The 27,294-nt window shown below is 41.3% G+C and overlaps 1 protein-coding gene across 1 annotated transcript in view; it reads left to right on the top strand.

Moving 5' to 3' along the window:
• Positions 1-7,502: 7,502 nt before the first annotated feature.
• The window catches only part of col18a1a (collagen type XVIII alpha 1 chain a), an 81,246-nt gene continuing 61,454 nt past the window's right edge, over positions 7,503-27,294 (top strand). Inside the window, exons 1-2 of the mRNA XM_080497719.1 lie at positions 7,503-7,601; positions 7,702-7,775. Of these exons, the coding sequence (XP_080353845.1) occupies positions 7,591-7,601; positions 7,702-7,775 (85 nt within the window). The 5' untranslated portion in view covers positions 7,503-7,590. The remainder of the gene's footprint in view (positions 7,602-7,701; positions 7,776-27,294) is intronic.

Below are 27,294 nucleotides of genomic sequence, written 5' to 3'. Positions count from 1 at the left end.
TGGAATACCGTTAAATGCTTTTGCAGCTGCTGCCGTCCCCTAAAAATACTGGCTGCCTCGATGACAGCAGTGAAGATAAGTCAGGCACTTCCATTCACTTGCCAGCAGGGGCTAAAGATAGTCTGGGCGGCCAGTGCAGGGCACACTCCTTAGCTTACTTCAGGCTTTGCAATAAAAATCAAAAATAATTGCAGAAACTTTTACGATCTGAATATTTCAAGGCGCGTCTTCAACAATCTTCACATATTTGTGTGATTTATGTCTTTCGCATAGGACCTGTCATGAAGTGCTTGACCACGTCTCAGAGAGTGGCAGCATGTTTTAGCCAGTCCAAGCAGTGCTTATAGATAGAAATATAGAAAAGAAACCTATTTAATCACAGATTAAAAAAACAAGCCCTCACACTACACATTCCCTATTGCCAATGAACGACAAGATCCCTCATTACTCTAATACAGTGGTATTTTTGAGTGTGTAATTTTAGTCACACTTGCATACATTTAACACATTTTAAAAGTCATACATTTAAAAACATGGTACGAGTGGCTTTGTCCACAATTTGAAATAGTATTTATTAATTTGCAATTTTGGAAAGAAGTTGTAATAATTTGACATTCTTTTAATGGAACAAAAATCTGTGTTTGCTTTTAACATATGCTTTGAACTACTGAAATAAAATTGCACTTTATTTTGCAAAGAAAATGTGCCTGAAAGTAGACCAAGAGTGCCCCCCACATTTTAGTCCAGGGGTCACATAAAGCTAGATTTCACCTTAAGTGGGCTGGATGGGTAAAATAGCCCCATAATAACTTTTAAATTTAAACTTTGAAGTTTTTCTTTGTTGTGGCACAGAGTTTACATGATGAAAATGTCTATATTTTCACAAAAGCCAAATATAATGCCAAATTCCTGGTGCAGAATCCAGGAAAATATTGAAAAAAAACTTCTGTAGCTGTTGCATTATGGTTGTTTTTACTCTTTTGAAATGTATTTAAAAAGTCAATGTTTTCTTTGAATTTTCTTTTACCAATGGCTTGGTGGTTTGATGGGCTGGATTGGAGCCCTTTGCAGGCCTGTTCTGGCCCACAGGCCTTATGTTTGACACACCTGAAGTAGATATTCTACCCCACTAATTTAACTAAAAATAATTGCTGTTAAATGTAATTAAAAACTTTCTTACATTGTGAATTTCTGTGGAAAACTGAGGAAACAATTACTACAAAAAAATAAATCACAAACTATAAGAAATGAGTGATCAGAATCCATGATATGTTTAAAGACAGAGTGCTGTTGCTTCGAACATCAGCACGTCTGTATTGAGTCACTGATTTTCAGTACAGCACAATGATGATTTATATCCTAAATCATTTGTTTTGTCTGAGGCCCCATTTAAATGATGTTTCAAGTGAAATGGCATTGTTTTTTAAATTTTGTTTCAGAAAAAGATTTTGAAAAGGCTGTCTATGTATGCTCAAAAAGGGACAAATGCTGGAAGCAATGCAGTTTTTGTGTGGGGCTTTTGTGTGATTGTATTTGGAATAAAACCACATACACAGACACACACACAGAACAATACGCTATAAACATTAGTAATGGTGATTATAAATGCATTTATATGGACATACAGTTGGATTGCTATTACAGGTGACCCTCAACTATAAAACTACCAAGTCCCAGGAGAACATGGACTGGGAGTCATGACACTTTGGAGGTGGCCATTGTTGTTATTGTCAATCTACCCGTCAATGTGCAGAAAAAATATTCATGTCGGGGTAATGAACAATAGCAGCATTTCAAAAAAGTTGTATACGCCCCCATTTCCCTGGAGACTGAATCAGAGCATTTTTTTAAGTAGTACCTCCCATATGCAATCAACACCGGTGAAAAGTGAAAATAGTTTTTCAAATGACTGCAATTCAGTAGTTTTTTGTGTACTTTTGTGTCATTATGACACTTAACACTTTTACTATTACTTGAGTATGTTTTTATTAAAGTAGTGAACTGTGCATGTATAATTGAGTACAAATGTAACCAAAAACACCGATCTGGATTTATTCACGTGTCAAGCAACATGCATGACCTTTATCCGGGAGTAAGCAGTTCTTTCGATGCCAGCTGTTAATGACAGAGAATTTGATTTGTGTGCACCGTCTCCATTGATACTGGAGAAAAAAATATACTGCTGAGGTATTTTTCCTAAAGTAAGTGGAATGAGTTGTCTTGTTGGAAATAACTTTCAACTAACTATCAAATTGTGTTAATGATTTTTGTGCCAGGGTTTCACAATATAATGCAAATGTATGGTTATTACGATATGAACTTGTGATACATATGAAGATAAATATCAAAAGCACAAAACACTGGAAATATGTGCCAAAAGCAGCAAAGCCAACAAACAGCTTTGCTTCTGAAATGCTTCTGGTGGGAAATGCATATTCACACATTTTGGTAAAAACCAACCAAAAAAACCCCCCAATAAAAATAGTAATAAAAACAATAATATAAATTAGGCCCAAACAAAAAAAAATCACTATTCTTTTGAGGACCACATCCTAAAGCAGAAATACATTAACATCATCTATGTATTTGTATTCATCCCAAATGAAATCAAAATGCAAAGACTCAACAACATTTTTGCACGTCGTGTGTTTAACTCCTACCGTGCGGTCATGTTATGCACCGTTTACTTGTGTAAAATTCAAGCTGATGATAAAACAGCATTGACCTCCAAATGTAACGTATCCCTTCCAGCAAAGAGAGCGTCCCCAGCTCGTGCTGCATAGTTAGGATCTCATCTTACAGGTCAATCCCAGTGCCTCATGCAAAGATTCATTCAACATGTGACACTTTTTGTTTTACTCAGGGAGTGCTGTTTCAGTTGACTCACGCACTTTGGCCGTGAAACGAACAAGTCATGGAACTAGCCAGTTTTATATATCTATATCTATACATAATATGTAATCTCCAGTGTAATGTGGCTCGATCTTACCTTCTTTCTTCAGTAGCCAATGCCTTTTTTTTTTTTTGTAATGCCATGCTTATGATAATAATGGGCTTGTGCAGCACGTGGGTCTGGGTTTTCTAGTGTGTGAGGCTGTTGTGTGATTGTGAGAAGTGTCCTCAGGGTGGACTGCAGTGTCCCTTCAGCTGTTTAGTGACTCCAGTCCACGCTCCCTCCTCCCTGATTTCAGCTGTTGGTGGTAATCTGATATAACGCACACCCCTGTCGCTGGTTATGAAACGTTTTGTGCCTGGGACTGAGGAACAGCTTAAAGAGATGTCATGTTGTTGAAGGTTTTTTTTTTCCCCCCCTTCACATAAGCTACTCTGATCACAAAAGGTCTGCTGGGGTTTATCTCATCAAGAATAACTGTCAAGTTATGTTTCCTCACTTTCGTGACATGTTAATTTCTTGCTATGGCTGCATGGGCAGGGTTTATTTTTTTACTTAAGCACCTCAGAGGTCAAGCACTTTGAGAATGGTCTCTTTGCCACTTAGTATATTTTGCCAACAGGACTCCTTTGAGCTAAAACTGTTGTAGTTAGAAAATGTTTGCTATTGTTTGGAATCTGTTTCATTTGATAAACAAACAACCAAAAAAAAGAAAAAAAAATTAAAACCAAGATCCCAACTTATTGTTTATTATATATGATATACTTATGTTGTTGGAATAGAACATATTGTTAGTTGGATGGATGGATGGATGGATGGATGGATGGATGGAATGAGGAGCAGAAAAGTGAACAGATTGATAGATGGAGGTACAAGCAGACAATTGGACAAATACATGATTTCCCAGGTAATTCAGAATGACTCACAAACATTTAACAAACAAATAACACCAGCAGTTGTGACTAAATACGGGTAAAAAGCAGAAATGTATCAGTTTTATGTATTGTTATCTGTTTCACTTCTCGTTGGTGTTCATGTGACACAATTGCTTTGAGTGAAGTGTTTTGAAACGTTGTTCTCATACTGAATATATTGTTGGACAAAAGTTCAGACCTTCCTTTAACTGGATATAAAACTGAATGTAATGATTTGCAAAAATGACCAGCGCCAGATATGATGAATATGAGTGAATGTTGCATCACGGTGATGAATGTGGATTGGATATATTTGGATAAAAGGGAACTTTTTGAATACAATGTAGCTCAAAATACAAAACCAGCTGATGTTGGATCTGATAAAAAGGTGTTGAAGGACAGTGCATCACTATCTCTTGCTTATGCGGGAAGCAATGTTTTAGTCAAGGCCACCGAACACGAGACCAAGTCAAGACCAAGACCAGAGCATCCCAAGGCCAAGAATTTAAGGGGTCGAGAATAACACAAGACACAAGAGGTCTTTAGTACTTCAACGCTAGTCTCCGCTCTGTTGAGTATGACTCTTGGTTTGGTTGTATGTGTTGTTACAGTTGCTACCAAGTGGTTAACGCGAGCTCACGCAAACCATCCCGGTAACTGCTACAGTCTTTCACATCATGCTGAGTTTATTCAGTCTATCAGTAAGGCAGAGCTCCACTACCAGAAGGAGTAGTTATTTCCACAGGTAACATCATGAGGGGAGAATCTGTGATTTGCCTGTATGAGCAAACATTGGCTAAAAAGTAGAGCAAATGAGGGAGATGACAGACTCTCTTCACCGCATACAAAGGCTATGTGGACATATAATACTGTTAGATTACAATATTATGAAGTGAATTTTACACAATATGGGACATTTAAATAAAAAATGTACAACATAACTTATCACTCTTTCAATAGCTTCATTGTGGATTTAACTTATAATTTCAGTCAAGAAGCCTTTAATTTTAATACCACTGTGCTCTTTGTTTTGAGACTCATTGCCTTGGGGTGATAATAATAAGAGGAGTTTTTCGCCTGGTGATGCTACGGCATGCACTATATATTTGTGGAAACAGTCTCCACCCTGCTCCGTGAGTTTACAATACAACATAGCATTTAACACACACTTTTGCCTTTCTTTCCCCCCTGACATTGGAATGTGAGTCGAGCAGACGTGTTCAGGCAGCAGCCTGGAAGCCTACAGGTGGAGCGACTAATGCGGCACAGTGTAAAGAGAGCAACAGGGATTGAACCCGCTAGCTTTGGAAGCCCCTTTAAAGCAGGCCGTTTCATGCTATAAGGCTGTAAAATTGTAGCTGTAAACGTCAAAGACATGCATGTGAACCTGTTGGTGGTGAGAACTGCCGCACAGCTAATCAGCTTCACGTGAGTAAAAGCAAAAACTCAACAAGGTTTAATGACACGAAAGGTCACATGTATTAAAGAAGCAATCATATATGTGATTTCTAAGGGTTGGCGTTTGTGCCACACAGTCATGCACAGACACCAGTATAGATGTAACGGTGCAGTAATGTGTTGAGTTTCAAGCCAGATTGGGTGAAAAGAAAACCAACTTCATCCTCTAGTGGCCCACTTGTGTAAGCGCAACAACCCATAACTGAATTATGTACTGCCACTGGGTACATATAATCATTTTATTGGCCTAAATGTGGCGTAAAGGTTATAAAAGCAAGTTGATAACTGAGAGTTTACAGGTTTGACTGCCCAAGCAATACCCTCACCAGCTGGAAAACAAAGCATGCACTTGACCTACTGTAGTGACCCTGATTTAAAAGGTAGTTAAATGTCGCCCTATCATCTCACCAATGACAAAACTCATTGCTGCAGCCTAATGTAACAGATTCACTCGACAAATGTTCAAATTTGCTCCCAGACTCATCATCTTGAAGGAAAACAGCCAGTCTGAGGCCATCACCGAGGCGTGTCACTGCAAGCAGGATTTGTAACCTCGCAAGCAGCAAAATGTGGTTCAAAGTGCAACTTTCAAGAGGGAGAAGTCGAAACACGACGCAGAAAACATTGTGAATGCTCCTCCAGATATGTAGGCGACATCCTGTGTCCCACGGAGACTTCTGAGATGATTCATTCACTCTGAATGTGTTTATAAGAAAGGAATTCCTCAGATGAGGGGATTTTTTTTTTCTTTCAGAAAGAGAGACATACTTATATTTTTAGTTATGCTAATGAGAGGATAACCTTCAGAGGTCCTATGACAAATAAAACTACACTTCTTTTAGATTTTAACTTTAACACCCGAGGTGGGGGTCTCACCTTTTTCTTACCTCCAAGTAAGATAAACTAAAGTAAATAAGCCGCATGCAGTCATTTACTTTGTCTTGTCTGTTCTTGTAAGCCCACTCCAGCTGGAGGAGGCAGTGACAGTGTAAACTCTGCGTGAGTGACAGAGGATTTTCCGGTGGAAATGGCAGGTTTACATGCAGCTCATGTTGGAGGGTTTTCGGGGGGCCCACTCAGTGCGTGCACTCCAGCTAAAGTCAACACGGAGGCTCAACCTCAAGGCTCGACAGGCAGGTGAATGTGCCAGGAGACAAGGGCTACACTGTCCCACGTCTCTTTACATTTCTTCCAGATTACCAATGCTAAACTAATGACAAGCACAAACATAGATGAACTGCAGTGCTGAACATGGAAACTGATGTTTGTTTGTGTTTCAAAATGACAAATATACTTCTTTTACCTATTTGTTTCTTTGCATTGTTCGTGTTTTTCTTTTGCATTCTGCAAATTGGAACATTTTAAGTAATCTTTATAAAGATGAAGACGAAATAACCAAGTTGAATAAACCCCTAAATTTAGTAATTTTGTGACATGAATTACATGCTGAATCATCTATTTTTAACAACAGAGTTTGCCTCCATAGCATCATGACTCCTAGTCCATATCCTCCTGGAACCTGGTAGCTTTATAGTTTTGTACAATCCAACTTGGTCGTCTGTCCATACGAATGTCGTTGTTAATTTGTATAGCGAGTTGTTCTCTCTGAGTGTATGTGTGTGTGTGTGTGTGTGCCTGTTTTCATTACAAAAACAGACAAAAGCACCCACTAGTGGTCCAACATTAAAACTACATTATTTTGGAATGTTGTTTGCAAGGTGGCTAGTGATTAACGCTCTCTCTCTCTCTACTCTACTCGAGTAAAACTCATACAAAACTAAAATGTAAAAATGTTCAATTTGAAAAGTCATCATGTAATCAGAGCCTTAGTTAACGCTCTTGTAATGAATTAAAGGTTCAGGTACATTTTTTTTAGAGTTTTACTTGTGGTTTTCTCTGTGTTCCCTCACCAGAAACTTCGCTGGATTAGTCACTGCTTACAAAAGTTTTCTTCTTCTTCTTCTTCTTTTTATATTATTATTATTATTATTATGGTATAAAATGACGCACCGCAGCGCAGTGACGCGCAGAAGTGTGGTTTGACTCTAGGACCTGGCGGAAGCCCCCATTGTGAAGCCCCCCCCCTGCAATTGTCTGCTCTCCCTCCCTCCTTCCCTCCTTCCCTCACTCCTCCTCCTCCTCCTTCCAGCTCCCAGCAGAGCGCTGCGTCCTCATCAGCTGTGCCGGCAGCAGCAGCAGCAGCAGCAGCAGCAGCAGCAGTGGGCAGAGGTGGAGGTGCTGGACCAAGAACTGGCTGTTTTACGCACACTCTCCCCCTCCGATCAGTCCATGTAGCTCTCCTGCTCTGTCCCACAGAAAGAAGAGATGACGATGAGGTACTGCCGAGTGGGGGGGAAGAGGTTAAAACCTTTTTTGTTTTCTTTGTGCAGTGAAAGTTTAGTTGTGTGTGACCGTCCGCCTGCTGCCTCCCTGCAGGTGTTCTTCATGGCTGGAGCGCGTCGTCTACTGCGTCCTCGTCCTGGTCGTCTCAGCCACATCGCAGTGGACAGGTACGAATCAACATGTTTTTTTTTGTTCCTGGAGAACTTCACCTGTGGTGACAGTTTAATTCACTCCTGATTGCTAACCCTTATTAATGTTTCGCCTCTGCTGCGTAAATTGTGTGATCCAATCAGACTGGAGCGCATCTCCTGTGCTTTGGAGTGTTTTATTTGATTTGCTGCGCAACACTTCAGGGGTAAAGAAAGGATTCACCTCTTCAAAGCAGCTGCTGTGCGAAGCAGTGGTTGTCTGTTAAGGCTGATGTTTGCTCACTTTTTTTTGTCTGTGTGCGCTGTTAACAAGGCAACCTTCTATGTATGGAGCCACCTATTCTTCTACAAAAACCCCGGTGACACTTTGTTATGATTGGCTGATAAAAAGCAGTTATATTCATGATATGAAGGTGGAAGTGGCTTTGGGGCTGTTTACAGGCTTTTTTCTCAAGTCCAAAGTCTGCAAGTGTTTTTTTTTTCATTCCTGTTTGGCTTGTCTTGAGGTTTTGCTTTGTGTGTTGCTTCTAACTTCTAGAAAAAACTCACATTTCCCTCTTTTCACTCCTTTTTGTAACCTCTTAAAGGCTCATACACTTGTGTCCCTGTTGGATTAGAAGACACAGTAAAGCACGACCTTCCTGGTCATGGTGTCACCGAGCTGTAGGGGCCATGGGATGAAAGGATTCTCATCTGTTGCTGAATTATTCATCTTTGATCCTTACTAATGCCATACGTTCATTTAGTAAATGTAAAGTTGGAGAAGCGTGAAGCTGTCAGTTGATATACAGAGAGGAAACTGAGAGGATGACGATTAATATTTGATCAAGCACAACCGATGCTGACAAGATTGCTAGATTTTTGGTGGTTCAAATGGCAGATTGTGTGTGTGTGTGTGTGTGTGTGTGTGTGTAAATGTACGTGTGATTGCTCATAGTGCTGCATGTTGCTATTTATCTATTGTGATTGTAATTTTTGGGAATACTCCATGTTTGATGATACTCAGGACAGGTGGAAATACTTCCAACATCTTGAATCGTATTGCAAGTAAACGACGTGACATTTGCACAGGAATGCTGTCCTGTGTGTGTGTGTGTGTGTGTGTGTGTGTGTGTGTGTGTGTGTGTGTGTGTGTGTGTGTGTGTGTGTGTGTGTGTGTGTGTGTGTGTGTGTGTGTGTGCGTGTGTGTGTGTAAGGGTCGAGGCTGAAAAGGCCTCACCACTCTTGTCTGGAGAGCGGCACTCCGGCCGCCTGCGACATGGTTGAATTAGGGCTGATTCATTCCCCTGCTCCTCGGCTGGGTCAGGAATCCCTATTGTCATGTGATCTTTGACATGCACCCAGCATGGCTTTGCCTGAAGGGAGAGCAGGAGGACGAGCGGAGGTGGGGGGGAGTGAGGGGCTGGGGGGGGGGGGGGACCGGCAGTAAGGGAACACCCCACTGTGCCATTTAATGGCTGAATTAGGAGGTGCATTAAAAATCACAGCTGGCTCGGGTGCTTTCTCTCTCTTTCTCTCTCTCTCTCTCTCTCTTTTTTTAAAGTGCAGCAGGCATGATGGCCAGAGGGACAGGAAAAGCCATTTCACACTGTTGAAACAGTCGTAAAAGAAATAGTTTTTTTATGTGCTGGTCAGGGATAACAAAACACTGAAACCTTTTTGGTCTTGTCACTGCGTTTGATGGTGGATTTTTACCTGGACTGAGATCGTTTGCAGCCGTTTTACAGCCATTTAAAGTGATTTTGCAACCATATTCTCACTTTGCCGCTCCGTAATACACAAGCAGTAGTTTTTGAGCAATAGAATACTTTAGGTGCCATTTACACGTTTCAAGTGAAAACGCATGGTTTTTGTATTTTTGTTTTTCCAGCCCGTGCGAGAGCAGGTGGAAAATAACAACGTTTGCTTCCAGAGTGTCTTGACTCCTGGTCGATATTGTCCTGTGACTTGGTAGTTTTAATAGTTGACAGTCACCCTTATAACAATCCGACTTGGTCGCCTGCCACCATTGTTAATGTTTGTTGTAGAAAGTGTCCAAAACGGCTTTTGTTCCTAAAGGTTGCAGACTTATTCCAGACTGACCCATATGCCTCCTTCTCTGCAACTTGTTGTCAGGTTTCCCCTAAAATCATACAATTCTACATCCTATTGTTGTTTACATTGTTAAAGCAAAGCACTAACGTTAACGTTGTTGTGTCAATGGGGCCTAAACGGCGTGTGATTGCAGAGTTTGTCAAATCAGAACGATAATAGCACCCGGGGTTTTCAGGGCAGGATGTGGCTGTGCGGCAAACCTACACAAAGGTATAATTGTCATAAACTCCAGACGTAATCTGTTGTAATTTGAAAACAAGCACCCGTCCAGGAATAAGAGCCAGGTTATCTGTGTCGAGTGGCTGTTAGGAGGGGGGCTCTGTTAGGATCATTGTAACTCTTAAATTAAATAAATGGGCCGACTGTGCACAGATTCTGTTGACTCAGTGAACCTTGTGATGTCTAATCCTGGGATTTTCTAGTCAGTAAACCTGCTCATACGTAATCGACATCTCTGGAAGTGTCTCGCTGCCATTAAGCTTGCCACTTCCATCCAGGATTTGTTTTTGTTACGCCATGTCGGCTGGCCGCCCTTTTAGAAAGTTGATTAGATGGTTTACGTCTCCTCCCCGTGGCGTTTGTGTGGCTCGGACTCGATGCTTGTGCATGTGGGTGGGAGTCAATCCAAATGTCAAGTGGATAGGTGGATATCCGTCTGTGTTTAGACATTTTCGCTGCAGTTTTCGAGAACTCGGTACAAGTGATTGACATCTTTTTTCTGCTGGAGCACATTCACCCTAGATAAAAATCCATCTGAAGTTCCAGACACTGCAAATGTCATAGACAGACACATGATTCCAAAGGATGAAGAGAGGGGACTCTTGGACATTTTGGTGCAGTTGACTGTAAATTCCACATGTTTTGTTAGAAAACCTTGGTGGTCACATCCTGCTTTGATTGCTAAATTAATCCCATCTGCTTCCTGTGGTGAAGCTCAACAGTTTTGGGTCCATGTCGACTGTAAACATTGCAAAGTACAGTCCAGTGTGAGATCAACCTTGATTGACTTGAAGTCTATACTCTTTTAAGGGGGAACAGAGAATTTCAGGAGGAAAAACAGGAAAAAACTGAAAAAAATCTGAAGGTCAAGTTGTTGCCTTTTCAGCAATGCTTCTGTACCAAAAAACCTTTATTGAATTCTATAAAATGTATGCTGAACATTTAAAGAGCCTGATGTCAGTGACATATCTTACATGAAACAGCAGAGTTTGGGTGCATCTACCAAACTCCCAGGAGAATATGGACTGAGAGTCATGACACTTGTTGTTATTGTGCAGCTACTTGCACATGTGCAGAAAAACATTTTACTCCGGCCGTTTTGCGAACGTGGAGGAGCAGCATTTCCGAAAAGCCGCTTTTCCCCCTGTGTACACGGAGGCAGTCAAATTGTTTTAAAAAAGTTTCATTTCCAGTGGCTCCAGGCACCATTGTCGCGTTAATGAGACCCAAAACTCTATGAAAGCTTTCCATTTTACTTGAAAATATCATCTAAACGGGGCCTAAACCACAATATCACCCCCTCCCAGCCCAGCCAGCCCCGCCACAAGTTTGGTAGCTAAATGCAATATTTTCCACATTTTTCATGCTTTACGATAATGTGAACTGCTGTGGAGATCCATAGGTAAAGACAATAAATCTGTTAAATCTTCATGTACAGTCTGCTACTGTTGTTGCTCTGATGGTTATGAAGCATATCTTGTGATTTTAATTGTTCTTTAGGCCACCAACAACATATTCAGTAAAAGATATGGATGCTTTCTTGAAGTCACTTATTAATTATTTATTATAGATCAGTATTTCTTCTCAAATAAATTTGGGAAGTCGGACCTCTGACAAGCCTGTGCTCAACCATCATACAAACAAAACGCCACAGTGATCTGCTTCACACAGTGTTTATGACTGTTCGATAATGAAACCAAGGCCAGTTAGGAAAGCATTTCTACATATTGTATCATTTCAAGCTGATATTTTACAGTATTTTTCATCCTGTGAACAAAACACGTTTCATGCATGCAGTGACCTTGCAAAAGCTTGACTCACAAACACAAAGAAATAAAATTCAATAATGTTTCATTTCCAATCTGATGCCATGTACAAGGAAACGCTCTCCCTGAGCTTTTCTCTGTATTTGTTCTGTATTTGCCCTCCCCTATTATCTTGCTTCTTGGGGTCAGGCCGTCCTTTTTGAATGCCGCTGACAGCTGTTATTTGTATTTTTATGTGCTCCCTCCATTCGGCGTTTCAGGTGCACTCAGCTGTTCTCTCATGCTGTCCCTGATGTCAAAATGCCGGGTTGACGGCGGCAAAATACAGAGGGATGCCATAATTACTGCTTATGTTCCCAAAGAAGAGGATTTGTAGGGCTACTTGCTCTGCACACCCAACTATCTCCAGAGCTAATGGCACGCTGAGTGCCCTCTTGCCTCTCAGCGCCTCTTTCCTGTTTGCGGTGCAAGCCCTCACTTATTATCTCCACCAGGTGACAGTTAGTGTAAGCTGTGAAGGTCTGCAAATTACAGGACTCTACAGTAGATGCAAGTATTATATTAAAGATCTGGACATAGAGTGGGATGAAACGGTCTTAAAAAAGATATCGGGTCATGAAACAAAACCATATGCATCTGATTATCCGCGTACCAACACCAACATGAAGTGAGAGCTTTCAGAAGACAGCTGTTGCTTCTTCTATCTTTGTCGATAATTATTGCATTGATGTGGCTAAGTGAGATAGAACAGTGTTTTCCTAATATTGCTCAGGTTGGGAATCAATGCCAAGGATCAGGTGCGTCAAACATAAGGCCCATGGGCCAAAAGTGACCCACAAGAGGCTCTAATCTGGACAAAGTACCAAGCAAATGGTACAACTTTTAAAGAAATCATTGGATTATTGGACACATTTCTTAAGAGTAGCGGATAAAACACAACACCAAGACCCGAGCTGAGATATAAGTGATGCATATGAAAGCTAGCAAACTGGCATTAACCAGCCAATTAAAAAAAACCTTTAAAGTTTAAATTTAAAGATTATTAAGGCAGTATTTTACCATTTAAGATGAAATTGCACTGTATGTGTTTATCTGGTTTAATTTGTCAAATTTTATAACCACAATTTAGAACTGCTAACATTTTTGGTTACATTTCCATCTGCCTAAAGTGGTTTTACCTTTAAGTGGCTAGCTCATTGAGTTGTTTTTTTTTTTTTTTTTTGCTGTTTTTGTGGATTTAGCTGTTCTGACCTTTTAGTCATGGCATATCCTTTTCTGGATATTTTTCCTTGACAACTTGTGACTTTTGACTGTGAAATACAAGACCTTATTTAAAGATAATCTGATATGCAGATACAGCACAAATGGCATCAATGTTTTTATTTCTATTCAAATTTGTGAATCCCTCATGTAGAGGGGTTTGAAGAGGGTTAGGGTTAGGGTTAGTGGCTCCAGACCGTTGACCCTACAGAGAGTGTATCCAACTGATTTCAAGAAGCCCCAAAAAGTGTTATAAATAAATAACAATAAGTGACCAATAAACACTTGCAGCGGTCTTCCATTGACCACCCAAACTGTCCTGCCAAAAGACATTCATCCTCCTTAAACCACATCACATTTCAAGCAACACTCACTTTCTTTGTGTGGTCAGTTTTTCAGCACCAGTGGCCATAGCCTGGATGAAAACTTGGTTTCCATGGCCACCAGGTGCAGATTTTTCCACCACAAAGCAGCATTTGGCTGTAGCAAAGGAAACCGGATCCATCTACCTGGCACTTTGTCCCAGTCTCCAGCTTTAGGTAGTGTTCACTTGTCCCTTCTGACAGCCTGCTGAACACAGATCCACATGAAACTAGAGACCCCCCCCCCCCCCCCCCCCCCAACCACCACCACCACCACCACCCATTTACATTCTCTTGTCCTAAGAAATCTATACCATCGGCTTTTCACTCTCCATGATCGAGCTGCTGGTTCAGAGTGGCCCTCAACTGTGTACGCCACTCTATGTGTCTGGTTATGACGTGATCCTCTTATGCTATTTAGAAGGTACTTTAAAGATTTAAGTCTGAAATAAGCATATTTTAACTGTCAGACATGGGCACTGTTAACACAAGCAGCAGCTACCACCCAATATGTGTGTGCGTGTTTTTTTTTTTTTTTTAAATGAATGAATAGACCATTCAGCATATCGTGAGGCCCCTCTGGGGAATGCCATTGTGCGTTTAGAACCGCACTTTGCCGTTATATCCCTCTTTTTTCGCTCTCCACGTCTTCTTATCTTCTGATTGACTCTCATGATGTGCAGGACTGCTTTTCAGGGCACCCTTGAATTCCACTCATTCACCCGTCCTTCAAGGGCTGCTATGTCTGTAGGCACTTCTCTTTTCACCCTCTCACAAATCTCACACCATGGGGGTGTGAACTGAGGAGAATCCCAAGGGACAGGGAGATTACCATCGAGACCAGAGCTCCTGTGACAAAGGAGGGATTTGCCGATTCCTGCACCTCTGTCCTTCACTTTCATATAGATTTGACGGAAGCGGGGCTTTCAGTGAGGCGTGGGGTTAAATGACATGACCAACGCTCACTCTACCTGAAATATAGCGGTGGACTTTCAAGGTAGTGACTGGTATGAGAAAAAAAATGATACAGACAAGAAAAAAAACAATTGACCATCTTTTAAGATTTTCACTTATAATCCGACCTTAAAATCACCCTTCCTTGCTTTTGAGTTGAGTTGTTCTCACACCAACTTCTACAACCCCAGTTAAGACCTCCCCATAACCTCTTGTTTTGGAGATACATCATTGCTTGACAACAAACCAGACGGCAGGCTTGAGCTCTTGTTTGATCATGTGCTGAGTCTGGACTTTTCACGGAGTGAATACCTCGGTCGCTCATAACTTGAAAGCTGCTAATTGTTGTGTGAATCATGAGCTTGTAGACAATAAAGGGTGCCCTCCATTCACTCCCTGGCTGTTCGGGGCCAGGTGGCACAGTGCCATCCATTGAGAGGCTCGGAGAAGAGGAACATGGGCCAACCATGGGGATGTCAAATATTTAGAGGCCCAGTGAAAGATTTGCAGTGCCGTTCTTCAGCTGAGACAGTGGCCTGATCGTTTTGGGACACATCTTGGGAGGTTTGCAGCCAGTGGTTATTCTGCACCTCACTGTTGTGGAAGAAAAAAAAAGAAAAGAAAAAAAATCCCTATGAAGAACAGTTACTGTCATCACCAACAGAGCCCTGTGGTTTCACAAGTCTGGTTTATGACCTTATTATTTGGGCTTGACTGCATAAAGTCATTGTAACCTCGAGTTTCCTGTTTCAAATTTGTCTCGTCAAGTTAAACAGAGACCAGACCCGAAGAAAGCAGGGTGAGATTTACAATTACTGTAAAATACATTGTCTGTAGAGGTGCAATATGTGGACAGATTTAGTCTCACATGAGGATATTTGGACACGCTTTAACTCTAAACGAAGTGCTTGTCAATGTTGGGGTGTTTCAATCTATACCTATATGATGTAATATTTCTATTTCACTCAATCTTGGAGTAGGGTGTCAAACGGGGTAAAATAGTGCCATGATAACCTTTCAAAATTTAAACTTGAAAGTTTAAAGTGCAGAGTACATTTGATGAAAATGTCTATATTAGCATGAACCCAAACAATTACTACAGAAAATGACGACAGTCCCAACATATTTTAATAGTCGAGATGAAGACATAGGTTGCAGTCCAGATCAGCTTCTAAGGGCTTTTTTCATAAACTGATGATTACTGCAGTTTAACACAAAAGGTACAAATATATTTAGGGGATTCCTCTATTTGTACTTTGAACAACAGATACAGTTGAATGGTGTTTCTTGGGTCCAACAACATAAGATTGAGGTTAATTCCTGCTTTTTGCTGTGAATGTAAGTTTGTGTATGTTTTTTTTCAAAGCATTTTTACACTGTTAGTCCCATTCACCCATTTACACTCACACATAAATGGTGACTGCTGCCATGCAAGGTGCTCAAATTCCATTGGGAGCAAATCTGAACTCAAGTCTTGCCCACACCCTGACATATAGGCTTGGGGGGTTCAAACCTACAACCTTGTGTTTGGAAGAAGACAACACAATGGGTGAAATATAGAAAAGACAGGTCCCTTTTTATATCTATTGGTGCATTACATGTTTAACATAGACAACATGGACCAAACAAATGGAACAAAAGCAAGATTTAGAAAAACAAACTTCCAGCTGAAAGTGATGTAGGTGACAGTGAGCGCGAACAGTGACACAGCTGTAAAAGGATCAGAGGGAACAAACTCAACAACACATTCATGACCTTATATAGAGGATCTGTTTGAAGTTGGAATGGTTGCTGAAGAAGTCCTTCAAAGTCTTATTTTTTACACTTATAAACTTTACCTTCATTTATAAACTAAAGCTAGCATTTCTGCACCAGTGTTTGCACTTCTATTTCTATGATTAATGTATGTTTGCTTCGTCTGACTGGAAGTTATAGACTGCGACGACTCTCCCAGAATGCATCCTGTGCAGACACAGAGAGCTGAAGCTGCTGGCGATTCGCTCGTGTACTGCAGCGCGTTCAGACATCGTGCGGCAGTGTAAAGTTTTATTTGCGAAGCTTGTTCGAGTGAAGTGTGCGAGGACTTCAAAGGACAAGCGCGGGCCTCGATAAATAATCTGCCCACCTCAACCCATCTCGTGTTCTCTCATGTTGCTTCACGCCTCTCTCTGTCACCTCATTTCACCTCATCATAAATATCTACCTTCTGTGATATAATGATAGTTGAATGCATTACAAATGCTACGGTTGAGACCTGCAGGCTGGGAGAAAATAAATGCATGGGGCACCTGAGTGAGAGGAAATCATTAATAAGAAGTCAGGATTTGGTAGCAAATCATGAGCCAAGCATTACTGGAAGTTTACTTAAGATCCCTAAAAAAAAAAAAAAGCCCCATGCTTGTCTCAGTCTCCGTGCTTTTTTTTCAGCTGGTTACTTAAGGTTACTACCATCACCCTCAGGTAAGGATAACTGCAGAATTTAAATTTGACCTGCCATACCGAGATCAGATCAATGGACCCAGGTGCATTCGAGAACATATTCCTCATCTTTTGTTTATGTTTGTATTTCGATCATGGCATTTGTGTCTGTATCCTAAAAATAACCGCGTCCCGTTATTTATGTTGCTTACATGAGGAACTCAATGGACATTGTTCCGGTTGACTTTAGATCAGTTCGGGGGGGGGGGGTGGGGGGGGTGGGAAGGGGACTTCCTATAGGAAGTCCGAATTTTCACTTTAGAATCAAACTATTCTTCGGTGCTCTGTTGGTTCACTAAGTTCACTTGTTTCAGATCAGGTTGGTGCACCAAATCCCCATCACGTGGATTATAACATGCCTTTGCTCGGCTTAAACTGAAACAGAGGAAGACCACGACCTGTGTGCTTTGTGTGTGTGTGTGTGTGTGCTAAAGTGGCCAGTGGGAGGAACAATGAGCGCTGGCACTCCGGACCCTCGTCTGGCCTGTACTAATTGAGGACCCAGATATTGTCTCATTGATGAAAGCCCCTCTTTGTCCAACGTGCTTCTCTTCATCTACTGTATCCCCTGGGCCTCTGATATAGCCATCGGCATAACGTCATACCCTAGCCGCCATTGTCTCCATTCATTACAGGGGATTAAAGTGTCAGTTGAAGGTGAAGTATGAACTCGCCGCCGCTGTTCACTGATCGGTGCTTGAAGGTGTTGTGCCCCGCCAGCTAAAAGTTTGACACCCTGCAAAAAGGATGAAGCTTTGCCTTTTTTTGTGGACTGGTGGCGATCATTCGACTGAAAAGGTCCAAGCCTCTCATTAAGCAGTGAATAAAATGTGATTGCTACTCAGTAGCCAGGCAACAAGGATTAGGATTGAAGAGCGGGAAGTGGCTTTCAGCGCAATCCGGTGACAGCTTTAAGCACCGATTCAACCAATTTAAGGATTTGTCTACATACAGATAAACATTTAGACATTCTTCAGTGCAAAAACACATATTCAGCTATTATTGAAGTTGTTTTAGTCGTTTTTCTTGCTGTGGAATTTCTATCAAAGCACTAATGCTCTGGAGTCGTGGGCCTCTGATTCCCTCACATGCAAAGAGGAAGCTTTGTGACGAAAAGGGAGGTGTTTTACTCTCTTTCATTGTTGGATTTACTGTCAAAGTGTTGATCTGCATTGACGTGCTCTTGAAGTGTGGTGCAAAGCTGAAACCCAACACTTGAGTGGGGCCTTGTGGGTTCAAAGAACCAGTGAAAGGACAAAGAAGAAGCAATGGCCGGCAGAGCGATCCAACAATCTGGGCCCTTGCACAACCTGTTGAAGGCAGAAATGAGATCTGTACGCACATTCTTTCTGCATGAAGCCCACGTCTCCAGCGGAGGATGTTATTTACTTATGCATTCGGCAGCGACAACAGGACTGGAAGGAAATTCACCCTTGGACAAACGCTGAACACGGAGAGGATGTGCATATGCATCTGCACCTCTGCTAGCATTTTAAGCTGCTTGGTAAATCCGGGACCTGTGTAGGCAGGTCGATTTGAATGCGTGGGTTCATAAAAACAACGGCACTTTATGTGAGGAAGCTGCTAAAATGGCGAGGAATAGTCTAACCTAATTGCTTGTTTACTTAAAAACAAATCCATGAATTATGCTTAAAAGGAAAAGCTTTTTTTTGTTTAGCTTTTAAAAGAAAATGTTTATAAAGATTAGCTTCTAAACTGTTGTGACAATTGACTGTATACTGTATCGGAATGCAATTGTATACACAAACTCAAACTTTCTAATTTTTCACATGAGAAATTACACTTTAGAGTAGAGAGGGGGGGAAAGAAACAAGACCTGGATAATCGGATATTGGCATCTTACACTACTTTCTTTACTTGTATATAATGTGAATACACTCGAAAGGTCAACTTCAAACATAGTGAAATGTGTGCCAAATATGCACACAAACTTTCCTTTTATAGCGATCTTATCATCATTTTGTTTTCACTCAGCTTTTACAGAACTCTTAGCATCACCAATGAGCTCTCAACCGTCCGAGATCTTTGTCGGACCCTGACTAAACACTGAGTTAAAACTCAGCATGCACACAGTATCTGCTTTCCTCCTCTTGGAGAGAACAGGATTTGGAAATTGCGGTGGCAATCATTTCCTCAGCACATGCCGGGACACGGGGCTCCACAGATCACAGCTAAAGATCTGGACGTCCCTATTCAAGACGTTTGATCTGGGAGTCCCTCCTCAGTCTGTCAGGGTGATGAAAACTTAACTTCTTCCAGGAAAACCTGTGAAGTCAGAGACGTTGAGCAGATCTAGGAGATTAGTTTTTTTAAACACTGCGCTCAATACGCCTCAGTAATATGGATATGCTGGTGTCATAGAAGTATAAATTCTGTTTTGGAAACATTGCGTCAAGGTTGTTAGATGATCAGTCAATAAATTGTCCCATGTGACTGGCAGGAGAATCTTAAGAATGCTGATAACCTGGGAAATTTGTCAGTGGACTGTCTGCACGCTAAAGAAGTGGGCCTCTATTTTATTAGATATGAGCACGTCTTGGAATGTGACCGTGATGTAGCTTTTGACTCCTGGAGCCTCGAGTCCTTTGAGGACTTTGAGTTTCCCGCCCCCAACAAAAAAAAAAGCAAAAATCATGTTTAAAAAAAAAATAAAAAAAAATCTTAATGAGTTTAATCAACACTCTTAAGAGTAGTTAATTGCTGGTATTCTGATAAATTGTAGAAGATAAACACCCCAAGCCATCATTTAATTATGCCCGCACCACTTTGGGTAAAGTTACTGGACTACAGGCTTCCCTTCGCCTGGAAGGATAGAACTTGTTTGAAGACGATCAATCTCCTACAGCTGCTCATCAAGGTGTCTCTTCCTGTACTGTCACCCCAGGTGATGTGAACTCCTCAATGCTCCAGTAGTCTGGGTGTAAATGAGACTGAAGGGCTTAGATCAGTGAGTCACAGTCTGAGGTTTCCAATGAGGTGGAATCTTTTTTTTTTTTTTTAAATTGCTTTCCTGTTTAAGTCTGATTGAGCTCAGCAGTCATCACCATTTAAAACAAAACAAAAAAAAAAACCATTCATCAATCAACGTCGAAAGCGTGTCAGCAGTGTCAGACACTGGGTCTGCCTGAATGTGCCACAAATGTTAGCTTCCACATTTTTGTTCTACCTTCATCTGTTCATGCAAATCTGCTTCCAGGTACTCTTGAATCTGGAAAGTCTTTGACTCTGTAGATAGTTGCCAAGTTAACTGTAAAAAAAAAAAGAAGTAATTGCTTAATAGTTTGAAATCGATTACAGACGTGTTGAAAAGTCCTCACGGCATCTGAGCAGACTGGAAATGCGATCATTGGTGGGTTAATGAAGCTGCTGCTGTGTAAATGGGTCAAATGGGGAGATTAGAGAGCCAAGCACACAATGTGTGAACCCTATGGTCTGCGTTTTCCTGGATTTATTCTCCAACATTGTCTAGTTACCCTGTGCAATTATTCCATATGTGTAAGTGAAGCTATAGGCCTCGTTGCAGCTTTGGCTTTTTGTAGAAATCAAGTTGGGTTTTTTTGTCGCTGAAATCTGGCTTGTCCTCAAAAGTTTTCAGTTGATCAAACTTTTTCACAATCTTTTATTAAAAGAGAGTCTCTGTTTTCTTTCGCTGATAGTTTAAAGTAAAGAACCAAAATGGAATGTAAAGTTGATGCGAAATCAGTGTCAGTGCCAATCAGATGTTTTTAAGAAGAAAACTGCAGACAAGTACAAAATATAACAGGAAGTACAAAAACACACAGACAAGACTAAGACACACTGGGAGTCCTGACAATTGTATCGTAAAACCAAAGCAGCACAAACGATACTTCTTTTATAGCTAAATATATTCTTTTCTTCCCTATAATTGCTATGTTTGTCTCAATCACCTGCTTCAGAAGACATCCAGTGTCTTTGCTTGAATTGCTGATAATGTAATTAATGCATGTTGATGTTATGATGATGAAGGCATGATTATCCGTCACACAACGGATGAGTTCATATTTTGTTTGTGGAGTTTCAGTTGTTGGCAACAGTTGCCTCCGATTACTTTTCAGGCTGTTGACAGGTACTTTTTATTTGCTGGAAGGAAACTCTGGATGCCTGGGCTCTGCAGGCTGCAAGAAATCTTAAGCAACTTGTTGGCTGGTATTTGATCTCATATTAGGTGTGTCTAAACTGGGTAAAAATAGTTCGATGGTATGGCCCAAAATTAGTGTCATGATGAATTGGAGTTATTGTTGCTGTCCCATTATGCAACAATGAAGCACAACATTATGATCAGTGACGGTGAAGTGGAAAAAACTACTTGATAATCCCTTTATTATGGTACTTATTAATGGATAAAATGTAGGCAGCATGTCTGTAATGTCTGAGCAAGTTTGTAGGAGCAAGTCCAAAACTGCAGCTCGCATGGTTTGTTCTCAGTTTGCAGTGTTCAACATCAGAAGTGGTCCAAGGAGGGAAACATTGTGACTGAGTGACATGGTCATGGATGGTGGAGGCTCACTGATGCATATAAAGAGTGAAGCCCAAGCGGTTCAATCCAACCAAAAAGCTCCTGATTCACACTGATTCAGAGGTTGAAGAGGTTAATGCTGGTTCTGAGTTCAGAGTCCCCTTTACACTGTTTCTTGGGTAAAAGGAAGGAAAAGGAGGAATCTATAAAGTTAAATCTCATTGTTGATCGATGAGAACTGTTTTCTAGATTAGAAGAGAAAAATAAATGCTTCATCAGGGAACCTTTTCAGAAAGAAATTGGCATGATGCTCCTTTTCCATCAATCTGGTTCCAGTGCTAGTTTCAGAACCAGAGCCTGACTGAGCACCAGTTCTTTGTGTTTCCGCCGCTGAAGTCCCAGCTCCCTGTCTTGGCTAAGTTATCGAGACCAATGGAAACACAGAGCTGCCATGTTTCTAACAAGTGTCTTCATTAGTTCTTTTTAAATTTGCAATGGACACACAATTAAAAAAAACAGCAGTGGACTGAGGCTGAGAACCAGAGCTTCCTGGCACTGTGGTAAGCAACCGAGAATAACATTTACATGTTGCAAAATCAACTATAGAGGGTTGTTAGTAGTGGTTCATGCCCTCACCTCACAGCTTGAAATACTGGCTGGGGCTTTTCTGTGTGGAGCTCGCATGTTCTCCCACAGTCCATAAACATGCATGTGAGATTAAATGGTGACCCTATATTGCCCCTAGGTATGATTGTTGAGTGTGTGGCTGTCTGTCTCTCTGTGTTTGTACTGGACTGGTGTCCTGTCCAGGTTCTATCCTGCCCTCGCTTATAGTAAACTGGGATTGGCTCCTGCGACCCTGCACAGGATGAAGCTGTACAGAAGATGGATGGATAGATCGACCTTGGTCTATTTGCTTCCAAGCGATCAGTGCTCCTGCACTGTTTAGAGTCACAGCTCACAGCTTAGTCATTTCACAGGCTACGACTCGCTCACAAACCCACTAAAAGTCTCCCAACTCTGCAATTGTATGCTTTGAATATTCCCCCTGCAGCGAGATCTGACATTATACAGTTTCCCATCACTTTAATATCTGTTTTTATCACATTCATGATTGTTCCTGTGTGTAAATGCTCTTTAGCTGCCGGGGATCAAAACGAGAATTTACAGGGTTTCTTGAGTGAGGATCGGGTAATCTATCCAGCAGTAGGAAAAAACAACAAAAAAAAGACATCAGTTCTCATGATTGACCGCAGAATGTGACGTTTAGGGGCCTGGTGTAACCCAGCAATGATGGATGGATTTTTTTTTTTTTTTTTTGCCCCCTTCCACTGATACCACTACACTTACCCTGAGGGCAAGTTAAACCTCCCACTTCCCCACCCTCTAAAGTCTGTCTTCATGCTCCTGACTGTGTTTCAGGACAGGGGAAAGAAAAAAAAAAATCCCTGAAAAAAAGCACTGGGGCTGGTGAGGTGTGTCAGTGTGAATGCGTGGGGGGCAGGGGTCCTGCTTCAGGAGGGGCTGGCCGCTCTCCAGCACTTCAGTCCATCGCTGCATATACACAATGGGGTGAAAAGTACACTGGCGACAAATCACTCCTTGATCAACTCAAGAGCTGGAAAGAAAAAAAGAAGACTGAGCTAATGGCAGGCCGTTTTTCAAGGGATGGGAGAGGTGGATGCAGTGTGTAGTGAGTTCTGTTTGAACAGTGGAAGGAAGAAAAAAAAAGAAAAGGAGCTGCTGGCTCACACGAGGTGTACCTTTGCTTCTACTTCCTTACCTTTCATATGACTTTTTCTTTTCTATTTTTTCTTTCTTCCTTTCTGCCACCATTCAGGTATTTGGACACATTCCGACGGTGCATACCACCGCCCGGCCCGTACGGCACACCAGCGCTATTGAGTTACTTCTGAGTTACCTAATAGGTCTGATCCAGGCCTCAGCCGCGGCGCGGCTACAAGATCAGCTTCCTTATTAAGTGGAGGAGGCTGAGAAGTCTGTACCTTTTAATTTTAGCGTACTTAGCATCTCACCTGCAGCTCCTACAACGTTTGAGATTTTTTTTTTTCTAAAGGAAGAAAGTTGATCCTTATACAGCGCTCAGCTTGTTAACCCTTTACCAAAATAAGTCAAGTGAGTGACATTTACTAATGGCAAATAAAAAGACTCACCAATTTGCTTGTAGAGTAGGTTAAAATAACTACAATGCATCACACCTCACCAAAATAAAGCTGTGTATTGGTCTTTTTGCTTGCGCAAAGTATCTCTAACTTCCATTGATTACATCAGATTGATGCAAGTGAAATTTCCACATCAGTTAAGTGAAAATGAGCAGGTTCATATAAATGTGTATTTAATACACCATACTCAGGCTCAGCACCTAATATTGTAGAAAAGATATACAAGAAGTGATTTTAATGCAAAAAACACCCAAAAAACAAACCTAAAATCCTGACAGATTCCAGATAGGAATTCATGTGATTAATATCAATTTAACACTTTAAAACTCATGTTTCTACCTATATAAAGTTTATTTTTGACAGATAAATCAGAATTATCTTTCAATGAAACCCTGAAAAGTGCACTGTGTGAGAGTATTCAGATGATTGTGTCAGTGATAAAGTGCACTCTGCTCTCCGGTGTTGCTTCATGGTGTGTTTAAATACCAGTAAGTCAATCATAGTTGTTTTATCTGTGTGTGTGGTGTCGTGAAATACAACCTCTCAGTGTTCCTCCCTGGAACAATTTGTAGCTGCTGCGGCATGCTTGTGTAGTTTTTGTTGTTTGAATGCTGCATTGTCAGTCGGAGAGAAGCAAAGAAGGCCACACACACACAGACACACACAACGGCTCCTCCTCATCATCCTCATCATCCTCCTCCTAAGTAGACTTCACCTTCCTTGAGTTGCAGAAATACAGTGCTGTTAAGGTTTGTGTGTGTATCTGTGTGTCTGTGTGCGTGTGCAGCTTAAAGTCTGTTGCATGTTGAATAGGTTGAAAACTGGTGCCATTCTCTCACTGCACTGACTTCATTCTGTCTGCGCTCCCCCTCAGTGAGCCTAAATAGCCATAAGCTCAGTGGCTAAAGTCTAATGTGAAGGGTCAGCGCGCGCGCACACACACACACACACACACACACACACACACACACACACACACACACACACACACACACACACACACACACACACACACACACACACACACACACACACACACACACACACACACACACACACACACACACACACACACACACAGAGAAGTCTCCCTGGTGAATAGTCACAACAAGCCGGGAATGCCTCGGCGCAGACAATAGCCATGTATTCTTACTTAACATCTCCCACCATCGAGCAGCTCTACAGGACGCTGACATATTGTCCTTAACCCCCCCCCCCCCCCCCCCCCCCCCCCCCAACTCATTCCCCTCACCACACCACAGCTCCAAGTCTGTCTAACTTCTTCACAGATCTGAGTGAGTGAAAACTGAAAAAACTAACCAAAACTGTGACATGTGTGGCATCTCAGCAAAGAGCTCCGATATGGTTGATGTTCTCGCGCGATTGTGTAAAAATCCGCAGGGATAAAAGACCTACATTTGGCCGAGGTGGAAACTTCAGTGTGCCAATAAACACAAAACGCGATGGCAAACAATACGAAGGAAAGAGGAGTGCAGCGGCCAATAAAAACATTGGATCTGCGTTAAACAGATAAAGAGACTAATGGCTCGCACATGAATACCTGCAGAGCAGTACTTCATTGTGTGCTGCCTTGTTTATACTTGTTTAATGTGCGATTTGTGTTCTTTAAATGACTTTTATGAAAGTCATTTTATCTGCAGACTCCTCATCTGTAGTTTATAAGCGTCTGGCAGTATAAATCCTGACACAGATCTGTTGCACTAAACAGCTTAATGCTGCACACCGGTATAAAAACACAGAAACACACGACTTATATACTTGATTCGATAGAATGAGAATTCGAGGGCATTTTCTTACAATTAACATTAAGTGTAGATCTGGTTTTCAACAAGGAAAGCAGCAAAAACAACTTGAGCCTTCAAGAAGAATTTTGTTTTGCTAAATATCTGAAAGTTTCTTGTGATTGGTGTGTTTTGGGTGACATTAATTCCGTTGGCGTTTCAGATTTGTGAAACTTTTGGCAACAGTGTTGAGGGTTCAAAAGGATTAAACCACAATCCTTCAAATATTATAAACATGTTTGTTTGCTTGTCTTAGTTTCCAGGAATTGAGAGTCAATGTTGCTTCTTCTTTCTCAATCGAGAGATATAATCTGGTGAGTTTGTCCTGGGCTGACCTTTGAGCTCTGTCCCACTTTCTCTGCACAGCATCACTGAGAAAAGACATCCTTATCAGATGTTCAAACCGTGTCAACTGGATCTGTTAAATGTGAAGAGTAGCAGCTCTACTTTAATGTCCACCCTAGATGGTCAGAGTCCCTCAAAGATTGAGGACGGCTAAACTTCAGAGAAATTCCATTTCTGAAGAGTCTCCTTTTAGTCAAAGTGGCACATAGTTAAAGTCATCTTCTCACTTTTGAAGAGTTTTAAAGTAATCCTTCCAGTAATAACTGCAATATTTCATTCAGAGTCATAGAGTCTCAGGACATCATACACATCTGCCTCAAATTTCACAACCGTCCTTCAAATGGCAAGTATGAAAATAATGAATGAATCTATAGTCTGCAACAGTATAAACTCTGTTCTTTATAAAGGGATCATCAACAATAAGCCTTCATAAGAAAAACCTCATTTCTCTTCTTTTTTTTTTTTTTTCCTGTCGTCGCTGAATGACAGTAATATGTGTAGTTCAGTGTTTGGGTTTGCCCACTGATTGCTGTTGGATCTTTGATGTCATGGGGATGAAAGGATTTCGCCTTCCAATCTTTTTCTTTTGTCTGCACAGGAGAGCCTGTGTAAGTGTCCCCCACACCCAATGCATTTTCCTCCTCGGACCGCGTCATAAAAAGTAACTTGTAGGGCCAAGAGAGAGAGAAAGAGAGACAGAGAGAGAGAAAGAGAGACAGAGAGAGAAGGAAGTAAAGAAAGCAGGTATTCAGAAAGCCAGACTGTAATGCTCCACCCAGACTTTAAAAGGTAGCATTGTGTCTCGGTGGCACAATTATTTGGTCTCTTTGCCACCTTGTAAGATTTTGGCAATGTTTGATTTGTTTTGTTCACTTTATTTTACAAGTTGTACTGCATGTTGTGTTGTCTCGGATGCAAGTCTGTCAGGCAAGAAATCTGTTAAGACTGTGGCTAGACGTAGAACTGATCTGCTTTTTTCTTCTTAAACCCTGAACTATTGAAGTGAAAAGACAACACAAGTGGCGTTTTAATTTGAGTTTTGAGTATTTGTGTGTATTTGCTGTCTCTACACTGCAATCTGAAAGGTGTAACGACTTGAGGAGTGCCTCTTGTAGTTGCTTGTATTCTTGACTTCTACCCCTGAATGTATAGATTTTCTACATTCCAGAAATGTGTGTGGGTGGGTTTTTTCTGAAGAAACCACACACAATATGCATCGAGAGCAACACAATGCAAACAATAACTGGCGAGCACAAGGATGTTTGTACCGGTAAACGACCAATTGGGACTGCTATCACGGTGACTGTCATCTATAAAACTACCAAGTCCCAGGAGAATATGGACATCACACTCAAAAACAAACATTCTTGTTACTGTCCATCTATTTGCAGTAGAACGGTTTACTACAGCCATGGTGCACATGCTGGGTAGATGTATTACAGACACACTGTCTTTTCGCCCCAGTTTCCGGAGCATTTTCAAAAAATACCATTTTGGAAGCTGTTTTCATAAAGTTGCATTTTCAGTGGCTCCCAGCACCAATGATTACATTTTTCAAAAATATTTTTTGTTTGAG

The sequence above is a fragment of the Blennius ocellaris genome, assembly GCF_963422515.1.
Source record: "Blennius ocellaris genome assembly, chromosome: 6".
NCBI classification, from domain to species: domain Eukaryota; kingdom Metazoa; phylum Chordata; class Actinopteri; order Blenniiformes; family Blenniidae; genus Blennius; species Blennius ocellaris.
Note: the sequence above shows the minus strand (reverse complement) of the source record. Positions and strands in the feature narration are given on the sequence as shown.